The sequence below is a fragment of the Haliaeetus albicilla genome, chromosome 26 (assembly GCF_947461875.1).
Source record: "Haliaeetus albicilla chromosome 26, bHalAlb1.1, whole genome shotgun sequence".
Taxonomy (NCBI): Eukaryota; Metazoa; Chordata; class Aves; order Accipitriformes; family Accipitridae; genus Haliaeetus; species Haliaeetus albicilla.
In genome coordinates, this window is record NC_091508.1 from 13,022,492 (window position 1) to 13,036,428 (window position 13,937).

At 50.8% G+C, this 13,937-nt stretch overlaps 1 protein-coding gene across 2 annotated transcripts in view; it reads right to left on the reverse strand.

The window, feature by feature from the left end:
- Positions 1–13,937, reverse strand: part of WHRN (whirlin) — a 57,716-nt gene that overhangs the window by 9,056 nt on the left and 34,723 nt on the right. The window contains exons 4-8 of one of the 2 annotated variants that reach the window (XM_069772097.1): positions 5,694–5,896; positions 5,255–5,291; positions 3,697–3,909; positions 3,149–3,361; positions 1,253–1,285 (exon numbers count right to left, since the gene is read on the reverse strand). In XM_069772097.1, the coding sequence (XP_069628198.1) occupies positions 1,253–1,285; positions 3,149–3,361; positions 3,697–3,909; positions 5,255–5,291; positions 5,694–5,896 (699 nt within the window). The remainder of the gene's footprint in view (positions 1–1,252; positions 1,286–3,148; positions 3,362–3,696; positions 3,910–5,254; positions 5,292–5,693; positions 5,897–13,937) is intronic. The other variant, XM_069772098.1, reaches the window with a different exon arrangement.

Below are 13,937 nucleotides of genomic sequence, written 5' to 3' on the forward strand. Positions count from 1 at the left end.
ATTAACCTCTGCTTTGCAGGACTCACCTTGAGATCCAAGATTTACAGGAGGTGATAGTGACACTTAGATTGGCAGACACACATTATCTGTGGGTAGCACCATCAAACACGGCTTTGTCTCATCTCTGAGTATCCTTCAAGCATCCCATAATGGAATCACTTTTCGCATGGCAGGTGCTGATCAGCCTCACACTGGTTATTTTTGGCTGACCCCTGGAGAACTGATGGGACAGGGGTCCTGGTCTAGCGTCACTGCCTTTGGTCATGAAGCCAAAGAAATACGCATCCAACAGGTCAGGGTGCCTGCGATAAACTCAGTCTGGGAACAGTACAGCTATCCTCTTCCAGATCAGTGCCATTCCCAGAGGGATGTGGCTTTTGGGCTGGGTTCACAGCTACCAGAAGTCCTCTCTCCCAAAGCAGTACTAGCAGCTCTCAGCTCCACCACTTGCTGTGTGTGCTTAACCCACTGATGCCCGTGATTTCCTCCCAGACAAGGAGGAGGGAATGGACTCCACACCACAGAGCTGCGCTGCCAGGGACAAGCCTGCAGCTCTTCTCAGCTTCCTCCCAACCTAGAGCTCTGTCATAACAATGGGATTTCTGAGGCTCTCCCCACATCCATGTCTAGCCTTTCTAAAGTCTGTGTGAGGATTTCTCCAAGGCTGAACATGCACAACGCGACTACACTGACCCCTCCTGCGCTGGAGCACAGATTTTTGCAGACGCAAAGCCCGTAAGGAAAGTTCTCCCCCATCCCTAAGGATGCATGATGGGATGTGACCAGCCTACTGGTATTTAGTCAGGGTGCCCATCCAGCAAGACAGCACAGCAGCAGGTAGAGCAAGCAACAAGGCAGGAAGGGCAGTATGGGGTCCATCGGGCTTCAAGGCTGCTGGTCCTTCTAAAACCCCAGCCCTGAGCTGTCACTGGCACTCGGGGCTTTAGTGCAAGCAGGACACTGGTACCAGCTGGGTTTGGTTCCAGGCTGAGTCTTTTCTGCACTGCAGCACCAAGGCCTGCAGCCGTGCTGCTGAGCTGGGGAAAGGAACTCTGGAATGGCTCAGCAGAGCCACAGGAAGAAAAGGCAGAGACTGGTGAAACGAGGCGGCTGTTCACGTGGCTGAGCCGCATGCTGGCCCCTGGACGGCCTGTACCCCGCCTCCCGCCCGACGCACATTCACACGCACTCTCAACCCATCTACTATGGCAACCGCAGTACTCGAGCTCCCCGTCTCGCTGACAGCCCCTACCTCCATCAGGTCTATTAGCCACAAGAGCCGCTCCTGGGGACGTGCGAGGGGAAAAGCAGATTAAAACAAGCATAAAAGCGAAAACATAACATCAGGGAGGATGCAGAACAAATGAGTGAGACAAGCAAATCCCAGCACAATGCATCCCTCCTCCCCCCAAACCCACCCTGCAGAATCCACATCCAGCTGCATCCAGCACTGAATGTGAAGGCTGAAATGAGCCCCTCCTGCGAGAGGTGCTGGGGAGGGCAACAGCAGCAGGGGCTTAGGGCAGAAGAGGGCAGAGGAAACTATTTGGGAGCCCTGCCCCTCTTCTCTCTCTCCTGCTAGCCAAGATAAGCACCCATCCACACGAGCTGCTGCTCTTGGCTTGGCAGTTGTTTCAGCAAGCAGTGGTGACAACCATCTCAAGTATTAGTGCTCCCAACACCCGAGGCAGAGCTCAGAGGGGTGTATGTTCTTACGCCCATGGAAAGAGGTGCCACGCTGCCAGGGAGGACCTGCAGTGTGACCAACGGACACATGTTCTTGAAGAAAGCTCTTAAAACAGTGGTGCCCACTCTCTTCTCTGTGCCAGAACAGCACCCCGGCCTCCCTCCCCAGCCTCAGGGCTTGTGTGCCAGCTGGGGCTGGGCCATCGCTCACACACCAGGCCAAGCAGCCACGCTTGGCACATGGTGTCATGCAGCAGGATGGAGAGCACAGTGCACCCAAAGCAAGTGGTACAGCCCCAGGCACGGAGATAGCATGGGAACAGGGTGTCACGCTTAGCCCCCAAGTCCTGGCAGACCTGTGTGAGCCCTCTGATACTTTGGAAAGATGTTCCCAGCAGGCCTTCAGAGAGCAGAGCAAAACTCGCTTTGTTTATCCTGATCCAGAAAGGATCTCACCGTAATCCATCCTGAACAGAGCAGATGGCTTTCCTATGGGTATTTGTGAAGTCAACAGGACAAAAACACAGCTCATACTCTGAAACTCTCTGAGGCCTCTTGGGAAGCTGGACCAAACTGCATAGGCAGGACCAAACTGCGTAGGCAGGCACAGTCCCAGGAAAGCCCCCCGCCTCTCCCCCCTGCTGGCTGTGTTGCCTGGGCCCTTCACAGCACAATCCCACAGGTCCTGGCTGTGGGCTGGTTTGCTTGCTGTTGAACTAGCAGAAAGCCCATTGTCATCTGCTCTTTTCATGAAGGTTTTAATTTCCAAGGTTGCTAATGCATTTATGATGAAAGGCATTTTATGGCTAGGAAATTAATTTGGGGGCTGTGTGCCTGCACACTCTGAGGTGATTACGATAACTTAATTAGATGGTGCCTGCAATGAAGGCTTGGCAGAGCGACGTGGGAGCGCTGCCGCTTAATGCTGGAGAGTGGGCAGGGGCTGGGACAGGATGCAGCTGGCCTGGCTGCTGCAGTCCCCGCTGGGACAGGGAGCAGGCAGCTAGTGTCTTTAAGGACGTGATTTAAAAGCGACAGCCATAGCTGGTGAATAGCGGCAGGCATGGTGTGGCAGTGACAAGTCGCAGAGATTTCTGTGTGGATGCAGCTGACGCTGCACAGTGGAGGTCCTGGAAGGGAGGCAGAGTTCCTCCCTTGCTGGGGACGAAGTGACACTTAGCACCAGGCCCAGCCCCCATGCAGAGGACAATAGCATCTCAGTCTCGGGGGCACAGAGATACCAAGCACGTGTCACTGTATCACCTCATTGCTCCTACAAATCACACTATTGCACCCTGCCTGCAAGGGAAAAAAAAGCTTTGGGGGAATCCATCGGGGAAGCAGACTGAACAGGGTTTCCTGCGGGGTAAAATGCCTTTATAGCACTCCAGGGAAATGAGTTTGTGGTAGGCCTGCCAGGAGCAGGTGTTGAAAGAAACAGGAACAGCCAGGAGGGACTTACCCGCGCTGAGCTGACAGTTGTGGCAGTGAAGTGGCTGCTGGAGGAAGAGACGGTGTCGCTGTAGGACATCATAGAGTAGGAGTCGGTGCCGATGCTGGGCCCCGAGGGCTGACGTGCCTTCATGGACTCAATCTCTCTCTTCAGCACCAGGCTGTCGAAGCGGTCGAGGTCTTGCGGGGAGATCACACCCCGCACCTCTGAAAGCAGTGAGAACTGGGCCAGGCAGACAGACAACCAAAGAGAGGTTGGAGCACGACCATATTCCTGGGTAGGTGAAGACCCATCCTCCCACACTGTTCAACAATGGCAATGAGATGTACTGGCAGGTAACACACGAGGAGGTTTGGTCCTAAACTTTACCAGAACCTCCTCTGCCACTGAACACCAGCCTGTATCCCCCACAATATCCCACAACTGGATTTTGCTTTCATACCCTCACCCTTGACCCTGAGCAGATAACCTTGGAGGCACCGAGCCACACTGTGACAATGGCTCTGCTCAGTCCACTGGGTACAAGAAACTGGCCCGGATCCTGGTGTGGGCCTCACCTTAGCATGTGTGTTGAGTAGCTCGAAGAGCGCCATGACCAGAGCATCCACGGAGATGTTGCCTTCCTTATACTCATCAAGGTAATACCCCATGGTCGCCCGCTCCTGTTCATTCAGTAGGTGCCGTGCCTGTTCCTCCAGCATGACTCGGGTCTGGTTCACCATGCTGCTCAGCGTTACCTGGGAGCCGGCCAGGCCCCGGTAAAACACAGGCTGCAGAAGACAGGAGATAGGCTTTGGCCTGGGGTGCCAAGAAATCAGCTGCTGAAAGGAAGGCAGCTGTCTCTCTGCTGAGACAGCTGGGCAGCATAGGCAGGACCGAGAACTGTCCTCTTGCTCTGGGCTCTGCCCACCAGCCCAAGCTGCCTGCGTTTCAGATCACTGCTCTCACCCAACTACCTGTGGCAAAGCTGGAAAGGGGGACTGGAAGGGGGATGCCAAGAATGACTGGAGACAGGTACCCCCAAGGATTCACCAGCACGGCTGCTCACTTAGTGTCACTACTTGTCTGGGTAACTCCAGAGCCATGAGTTTATGCAGCACCAGTTGAATAAACAAAACGGCTTCCCAGCTCTGTTCAGCAAGCATGGATGCTGTCCCTTGACCAACTATTGATTTAACAGCAGCCTGTGTTCTTTCCTGGCAGACCTGGGGGAACTGGGGCCACACGAGAGAGGCAAGCTTCCCATCTTGTGTAAAAGGCAGATCTGCCACCGCTGCAAGCTTGAAGCAGACCCTGGTGAAGAAAGAGCCACTGGCAACCAAAGAAGTCCCAGGGAGAGACATGTCTGGCTGCAGATGAAAGGCTTTCTTTGAGAGGGATTTCTAAGAGGAGGTCCTTGCTGTTCCCCTCCCAGGCAGCGTTGGCACAGTCAGCGCAGGGATATGGAGCCAGACAAGACCCTGACTATCCCAGAGACACTGACAAGAGTTGAGGCTGGGGAGCATGTCTTGCCAGCTAACAGCACAAAGCTGTTATCAGTGAGAGCCACCTGCGAAACCTTGCTGCTTCATTTCCATTTAAAAGAAATGTGCTTTGCAAAGAGGTGTTTGGACAAGACATGCTAGCACAGAGCTCCAGTCACAGCACTGGGTAAGTCCCTGCCACTGCTGCAGCCCTGCCACTGGCTGGTGTGCTGGAGAGGGCTGGCTCAGCTCTGCTTTGGGGTGGGAAAGATCCCAGGAACTGTCAGGACCCAGAGACAGCCACCATGTGGAAGACATCATGGTCTCCTCTGCAGGGTAGAGGAGGTCCCCACAGTCCTTGCCTGTGTGTGATCATTGCCCCTTGCCCATTAATGTGATCGCTCCCAGGGTAGGAGGCACCAGATGTGCTGCAGAACTAACTCACCAGCAGCACAGGAGAGGGGGTACACATTATGTCACTGTTTGTAGAAACACAGCTGACAACATGAGGTGGGGAGGAGAAAGGCTAGAGTCCTCATAAAACTAGCATCCCTTTTATAATCAGGAGCACAAAGCCCTCCCTCCCATGGAAAATAAGAGACAACAATGGTGATTTTTTCACAAGGCATCAGGAAGGCCTGATATCTCTTACCCTGGCTGTCGCCTCCGCAGCACGGTCTCCCACTGCCCTGCGAGGAGGGAGAAGATCAGTGAGCACCCGGTGCCATATGCCCATCACTCATCACCTGAGGCCTGGCACAAGATCTGTTGTGTACTCTCCTCTCTGTGCCTGTAAGCTAAAAGCTTCTAACGTGAGAGAACACGGAAGGGGCAGCAGCATGTTGTTCAGACCTGATCCATCTTACAGGTCAGAGATGCTGTCTTCTAAGCACTGGATATGGGGGCCACACACCTGCGCACCGGGGGTGCTCCCATCAACAGGTTGCCCGTGCACATTGCAGTGCATCAGGCTGCCGCCATTTTATGTGCTGGGGCTCCACACCCACCCTGGGTGACTGTGTGCACCCTAAAGGAGCTCTGAGTTGACAGACCTACACAGCAAGCTTGTACGGGGTGTACCAAGCACATACCCTGCTGAGTTGACAAGGGTCTCTCCGATCTGGGAGCTTGCTATCCACCTGGTCTCGTCCACAGTGGTGCGGGCATGGGGCAGCCTCCCGATGTCCTTCACCGTCATGATGAGGTGGCGGGAAGACTTGAGCAGCTTCACCGCCTCGTCATGGGGGATGCTGAGGAAGCTCCTGCCGTTCACCTCCAGGATCTGGTCTCCTACCTGCAGAGTCAGGATGGGGTGAGCCTGGCAGGCCCTAGGGGCTTTCCTGTTAGGAATATGCCTTCCTCTCCCACCAGGGAGGAGCTACTCAGTCTAACCCACCACAAAACTAGGGACATGGCAGCTGGAGGGACCAAGAAAAATGAGGGAGAGGGGCCAAGTGCTGGTGGCTGGACACCAAGCACTCAAGCTGACAGCCAGGTCAGGACCTGGCTGTGAAGCCTAAAGGAGCCTGATTAGGATCCCAACTCAGACTAATCTGCCCAGTCTCCTCCATTAACTAGATCCGCAGACCAACTTGGTTAAAACAGCCCCCAAAGAATATCAAGACCTCCAGCCCCAATCCCTCCCACTGATCTGGGAGGCCAGGAACCATCTGCAGAAACCCCAAACCTCAGATCTCTGCGTGCAGCAGGGAGGGTTCAACTCGAGTGTCTCACCACAGTCTCCAACGCTCTGTAAACTGTAGGACCTGAGTCAGCTAGATTTCATCTCTCCTCTCCTTCTCTTTCCTCCCCTGCTGCTCCCGAGAGCTTTCATTTTGTGGCCAGGGCCTTTGCTGTAATCAGGAGCTTCCCTGACAGCCCGGCCATGTTCAAGACACAGCACTGGTCTGGCATTTCCCCCTTCATCCCAGGTCCTCTTTCTCTTTGCTTCTAGGGCATTCAGTGTCACTCCTCCTCACTCCCATATTACAATTCACCTTTTTTCTGATAAGCCACGTCTTTGAAACTGCTCATTCATATCTTTGCTTAACCATAGGCTTCTGTTCAGCTCTGTCAAAACACAGTCTTAGTTTGTTTATGCTGCAATGCAAGCAGAATGAGACGTTCCTTTAAATAACTCACCTCCATGTTGAAGGAGAAGAGGAGAAAAGAGGGAGGGGGGAGAATTTCTAAATTTAAGATAACAACATGGAAAGTCAATATGATCCTTTCAGTTCAGCCCATCTCATTCTGTCACCGGGTTAAGGAAGCCTCAGAGGACTGGCATTAATTCTCCAGACTCTTACTCCAGTGAGAAGCTATGATTAACCATTGCCAAGTTTGTGTGGTGGGCTGTGACTCTGCTGACACCCAAGTTTCCCCCAGTGCTACCCAGAACTTTGCTGGGGTGAAAGCAGACATCAGGAGTACCACCACCAATGCTCATCTCAGCATAAAGCGTGAGACATCTGTCGACTGCTCCAGCAAGGAAGGGAAGCCAGTTGCTGGTCCGAGGAGGCAGCAGCTGATCCTGAAACTGCAGTACAGCCCCTGCACTTGGACTTTGCCTCTGTTTTATGCTACAGCCGTGCTGAAGCTCACAAGAGCACAGGGCCAGAGCTTGCATCAGCTACTCTCCAGGCACAGTGCTGCCAGCTGAGATGGAAGAAGGTCGGGACCTGTGACAGCAGGACAGCCACACATATGGGCAACGTCCCTGCACACTCCCACTTGATTTCTGCTAGCCTGTGCTGCTATGCCTGTGGCATCCAGATGGTCGATCCTACAACCACTGAGGCTTCAAGGCTAACAGGACCCCTGTCAAGGCATCCACTGCTCTCACTTTGTCTTCCTGGGACAATGTTTCCCTTCCACTAGTGCATCCAGTGAAGCTAGTGCGAACCGAGGGCAGAGTGGCCATACCACAGTGTCATATACAGCGTTGATAAAACCCGACCGTGGCTTCTCCCAGCATCCCTGTGAGGACATCCTCAGCAGAGCGAGCACAAGAATGGGGAAGAAAAGACAGAATTCCTGCTGCTTGGGCCAGAAGAGACCCCTGATCACAACCCTGGCTGTCTTGAGGTCTGTGGTGTGACAGACACTGTTCAGACCACCTGAGAAGTGATCTTTATGAGAATCAAGTAGAGTGAAGGAGAAGAGTGAGCTGGTGGAGAGTCCCTGGGTGGCAGAAGTGAACACAGCTTAGCCCAGCTCTATCAGAGGCAACAGGGGCAGCAGGACCCTGGCTCTGTCCTCATCTCAAGAGCCACTGATCTGCCTCTGTCTATCTGAAACTGATGCTAATCCCAGTCCTGAGAGTCCTGCTTGGGTGAGGGTGTTTAGTGAGCAGAGTCTGACTCTGCCAGCAGCCACATTCAGGGACAGTTACCCAGTGGTGAGAAGCTGTCTCAGCTGCAGTGTAACCAGCGAAGGGTGCACGGTACAACTGGGAGCATAAGCCAGCGCCTCAACAGCAGCATGACTGACCATTTCAGACAGAGGGTTTTAGGCTGGGAGCTACCATCAAAGCAGACGCCGCAGTCCAGCCCCGTGGGCCCCTCTCATACTCTGCAGTGCTGTGGTCTCAGCATCCCATTTCTGCCAGGTTTTTTATATTCCTGTGGCATGAGGGCACCTCACAGACAGACTGCTATAGAGCAAAGTTGGCTTAAAAGCAAAGAAAAACACCATTACCTTGAATTACGCTCCTCCCAGCCTTCAAAGGGAGACTGCAGCAGTTTAATTACCTATTGCATTTTGTTTTGTTTTGAAATAAGTCTAAAAGAAAATTCCAGGTGCCATTTACAGGGGCCCTGGACCTGCACTCCCAAGTGGTGCCAGGCACCAGGCACTCCGGCCCCACTGCAAATCCAAGCCAGGACGCAGAAGCCTGGAGAAATTCTTAGACCCATGATCCGCACAGAGAGGCTGCAGAGCACTGGGGACTCCCCTTCATGCAGGTGAAGACTGTCAAAGCATTAGCTGATCAACACAAGGCTGTTTCCAAGAGGGAGGCTCTGGCTCTTCTCATCCAGCTCAGCACTCACAAGCATCCCTCCCTTCACTTGTCCCACAGTAGTGACCTGGCTCAGTTAATGAATCTGAGTGAAACTCACAGCTGCTTCTTGCAGGGTCAGCTTTCAGCTGGTTCAGCTCTCTCATCTGACTACCCACATGGCTACAGGGTCAGGCAGCTGCTGTGGGGTGGCAGGAAGCCCCAGGACTGTCCTGGACTGGTGGGTGGCCACCATGATGCAGAGAGGTGGCATGGCCTCAGAGCAGCACAAAGCGCCAGGAGCACTTCACTTGCTCCAGCCTGCTTTCCAGAGGAGGGCAGAAGAAATTCCCCAAATCCACTGCATGGCACTTGTGCAAACAGGTATTGCTCGGGCTATTTAAGGGATTACAGAGGCAGAGTTTCCAATGCCAAGGAGGCACAGCAGCTTCACTCCCTGTCCACTGCAGGGCCATGGAGACCTGTGTGCTCCTCTGGCCTTGCAAAAATGGATGCAGAGGGAGAGATGGCACAGGATCTCCCTGAGAAGCAATAAAGAAATGCAAAGAAATAGGAGAATCTGAGGGTTATTGAACATCCAGAAGGTGGGGGAGAAAATCCTAAGATGCCTGCAGCAGCAGTGTGAGGGTGAGGCCAGGAGGGAGTCAAGATCTACCAGCAACACTCAACTATTTGGGTTAGTTCAGACTATAGGTGGCAGAAAGGTGGCAGAAGGGGCTGGTAAAGGTGCTTTGAAGAACCAGGCAGGACTTTGCCACTGGCCGAGATGCAACTGATGCCTCTTGAATGACCAGAGAGGACACAGGCAAAAGTCTATAATCAACAACTCATGGACCACTTTGCTGAGGGTGCAGCTGTGAGAATGATCAAGTAAGCCTGCAATAAAAACATGTGATGGGAAACTGTGGTAAAAACCATATAGAATAGCTCTAAAACTAGTGTAATGGCAATATCCAAGTGAATGCGTGACCTCTCTGTGAGTGCATCTCCTGGTTACATCTCTGCCTGCCCAGCAAGAAGACACAGAGAGAAGAGTTCTAGAGAAGGAAAGCAAAAATGATTAGAGCAGATGAAGGTGCCTGTGAAAGGACAGATCAAAAAGATTAGGTCTGTTAAAATTAGAGAAGAGATAATGTGTGGGGAGCTTGATGGAGCTATACAAAATAATGCTGGCAATAATGAGAAGCCAGAGAAGGGCTCCTATTTACCCTTCCCTCTGATGAAAGGACAGAGGATGCTCAGTGAGGCTGGAAGGATGCTCTGAGTGGCATTGATAGGAGAAAAGGACCTGGAGCAAGAGCACCACAGAATCACAGAATTGTTTAGGTTGGAAAAGACCTTTAAGATCAATAAGTCCAGACACAGCTTGACTGCAGCAGAGCTCGGTTCTGTGTTCAGCTCCATCCAGTGACCTCGAGCACACTTGCCTCATTCTTCTGGGGACAGTTCCTTCCTCTGTGACACACAGAGGGGCTGGCGCATAGCAAGGGCTGTGGCAGCACAGGAGAGCCCAGTCCCTACCAACACGACTGTCAGGCAGGGCCCCTAAGTTTTGTCCTCACATGGGTCAGCCGATGCCCTCTGCTTGCTGTCTTTATAACTGCTGTTAACAGGGCGGCTGCACAGCTAATAAGGCAAAAGAGATGACGCAGGTAAGAGATAAACCCACAGTCCTATGGCCAGCCAAGAAGGGAGCCAACGCCTTCAAGCTGGGCTGATGCAAGTCTGCAGCTGAAAGGGAAGAGGGATGACGTGACAGATGCACTGCAACAGCCACTGCAAGGCCCTGGTGTTGGCACGGGCCAGGTCCTGCTGCACCATCTTTTGCTTTGGCTCCAGTAAGATGCTCAAAGAGCAGGTCCTGCAAACAGAGCTGCCTGCTCTTGGCTGGCTTTCCCTTTCTCTGACTTTCCCTGTGGAAGGATGAGAGACAGCACTGGGCACGGGTCAGACTTGGCATGACCAGGGGATGGTGGCCCTTTGCACCAGCTGGCTGGAGGGGAGAGAGCACAGAGCAGAGCTGTGTCTGGGTGGGATACTCACACCTACGCCAGCAGACTGCGGAGCACAGATTGGTTGCCAAAATCATATGCTAGGGATGTGAAACTTCCCTGGTTTGAAAGAAAGACAGCCTGGAGCCAACCTCACCTCTGTGAACCAGCTGCAGAAAGAGAGCCAGAGGCAGCCAGCTCCACCTGAGCTCATCCACAGAGATGAAGAAATGGGAAGGGAGGGAGGGAGGAAGGCAGCCCAAGGGAAGGCAAATGACACAAATGACCACATTCCCGACCATCACACTTCACAAATATCTCAGGCTCTCTTTGAGCTGTCAGCTTTAAACCAACAATCAGAAAATTGCTGACCACCAACATAACAGGGAAGGAAAATTATGAAAGTGCCTAAACTGCCAAGAGAAACACACATTCAGGTGTAATAAGTATCATCTTTCGGGTCTTTCTAATTCACTGGGCAATCCACTGGAGTGGATTTTGCTGCTAAAATAAGGAGCACCGAGCTCACTGCAGCACTGAAACAATGAAAATCCAAATTCAATCAGACAGTTTTATTGCAATTATGAATCTTCAACAGTTTTCCGTATCAGGGATTGAACTTCCGTGGTTTTTTGTTCAAGACAGTTATACAGATTTAATAACCTTTCTTTAGTTTCTTCTTTCAAGAACCAAAAGGAACCTGGCAAGCCCTCACAGTATCAGGAAGACCAGAGGGGCCCTGGACAAGCTACTTCATCTGTCTGTGTCTGTTCTTCATCGCTGCCTCAACATTTATTCAAAGTCCTTCATGGGTTTCTGGTCTCTTGTGCTCTGTTAGTATAGTGCCCAGCAAAAGACCACGTCTGTCTGGTGCTGCCAGAATATTAACACCAGGCGAGAACAACCAGACAAAAAATACTTGGATAAGTTTGAGCACCTCATGCAGGGAGAAAAAAAAGACCTTGCAAAAATAATTGCTGGTGAAGGTCAGATAAGGGAATTGTTGGACAGCCCAAATGCCTGCAAATCAGCCTATCTTGATGATAGGCTCCTGTTAGAGCTGGAAAGGATTTTTTGCTAATTAACATAGATAATAATTATTTTTTTTCCCCAAAGTCAAGGACAACTGGAAAAGTGACAAAAGACTGCAGAGATGCAAAAGAATCATCGATTAAAATAAACGTTGACCCTGGCAAATTATTTGCTGTATGCATAGCTCCAAACCACCACAGAATAAAAGAAGTAATAAGACACAAAAAAGTTGTAATAAAACACAGAAAAATTATTGCCATGGATATTTCAGAAGCAAGTTTTCAGTTGTGCTCAGCTAATGGTGGGTGGACACAATAGAACCTGCTGAGTACCTGACCACTTCTGAAAATGGGACTATTCTCATTTCCTAGGGAAAAATCTACCCTGAAATGCAGGGACTGAACGTGACATGTAAAATGTGATAGACTGCAGACAAGAAGCAGAGTTCAGAAATAACACAGCTCAATGACAAGCTTGGCTCCTTCTCTTTCTGGAGACAGACAGAATAACATGGGAAAGGGAAGTGCAGTCAAGAGAAACTTAATGGACTTAAGACAAGGGTTCTGAGCACCTAAAGTCTCTTAAAAATAATCGAAATTGGCTCTGGGAGAAATTCAGTCACACAGACAGAAAAATAGGTGAGAGATTTTAAACATAAGTTAATGTTAAATGACACCAAATTGAGCTGAGAATAACAGGGCTAATAGGATGCCAAATGGTTTGGCACTAGTACTAGTCTTATTTAATGCCACTAATGTGCTAGAAGAGAGGTTAAATTACACTTGCGGATACCACTGAAGTAGAAGGAGTCTCTCTCTAGCACAAATAATTAGCAAAAGCAGACCTTAACAAATTAAAAATATGGGCAGGAAAAAGTATGAATCAATTTGGAAATGACCAAATTAAGACTCGCAGAAAAATAAGGAGGTATTCAGCTTCCCCAGGAGGGAAGCAGGTTGGGGCAGATGATCTACGTCCAATGAGGCCAACACAGCTTGTTGGAAGGATCAGAGACAGATTTGGGAGCAAGGCAAGGGAACAGCAGGTGCCAAGTGCTGTCTGAAAACATGTTCTTTTCCCCAAACACCTTGCAAAACAAATACAAGGAACAAAGCAGATACAGACTGGAAATGAAAGCATACAAGGAGAGAAGATTGTCTCTTGGGGTAGGCAGTGGTTTTGGCACCGCTGCGGGGAGGTTTCTGCTAGCCTCCCAGAAGAGGAGCAATTTAAGCAACGTCTGTCCCCATAAAGGTGACACTGTTGGGAGAACCACTCCACACTGGCTCCAGTGGAAAGGTTACGTCTTGCGTACCACAACCATGCACCTCCTCATTGAATTTCTCACTATAGAGCTTATTCCCTAGACTCCAAGGCAGCATAAGGCTCTTTTTTTATCTTCTCTTTTTCAGTATCTTTGCCTTTTGCAGACCTCAAAATACAAGCCAGTTTTCAAGAGGCAGCTTCCTGACTGTCACCAATGATGTAAAATCATCACCTCTTCCCATTTACAGTCTCTCTTTTTCTCTCCTTCTCTTGTATATGGATATACATGGATCGTGGTAGCCTCTTTTTACCCCAGCCTTTGTGCTGGGAACTCAATATTGAGTTGTTTGTTCAAAGAAAGCTACTTAAAATCTGCTATTTCTGATGTAAAGGTCAAGGAGAAGACAAAAAATTGGCTTAAAAAAAATTCCTCACAAAATACACCACCAAGAAAAAATGAACGAGGAAGAGATCTGGACGAGCAGAGCCATGAATGCCAGCACAAGCAGCTCAGCTCCTGCACGGCATCGCTGCAAACATCACAAAGGAGGCAGGAAGGACAGAAGCCAAAAGCAAACAAGACTGGCTCACATTCCTCCTTTGCAGTCCTCTGCTAACCTGCAATTTTTCAGTCTGAGAACTTACACCGAGGCAGCATATTTTAAAACATGCCCAAAGAACACACTGTCACAAGTTTCATGAATGAATAAACATAAAGAAGGCCAAGGCCAAGAGTATGAATATTTAATTATTGACTGACTGCAGTGATCCAGCCTGTTTTCTGTTGGCACCTGCAGAGCGCTCTGCCTCGTGGCCATGAAGCTGGAGGGAGCAGAGCAGCAGTACCCAAGCTGGCATCAGCAGAGCTAGATCTCCTCTGGGACCCACTTCTCAGGACCACGGCCCCCATTTCTGTAGCAGGCAAAAGCCATCTTAGCTTTCAGGCCTAAAGAAACTTCTTTGGTTTTGACTGGCTTTCAACACCACACTGTTCATTCTTTAATCAAAATTTCAGGGAAATGCAAAAC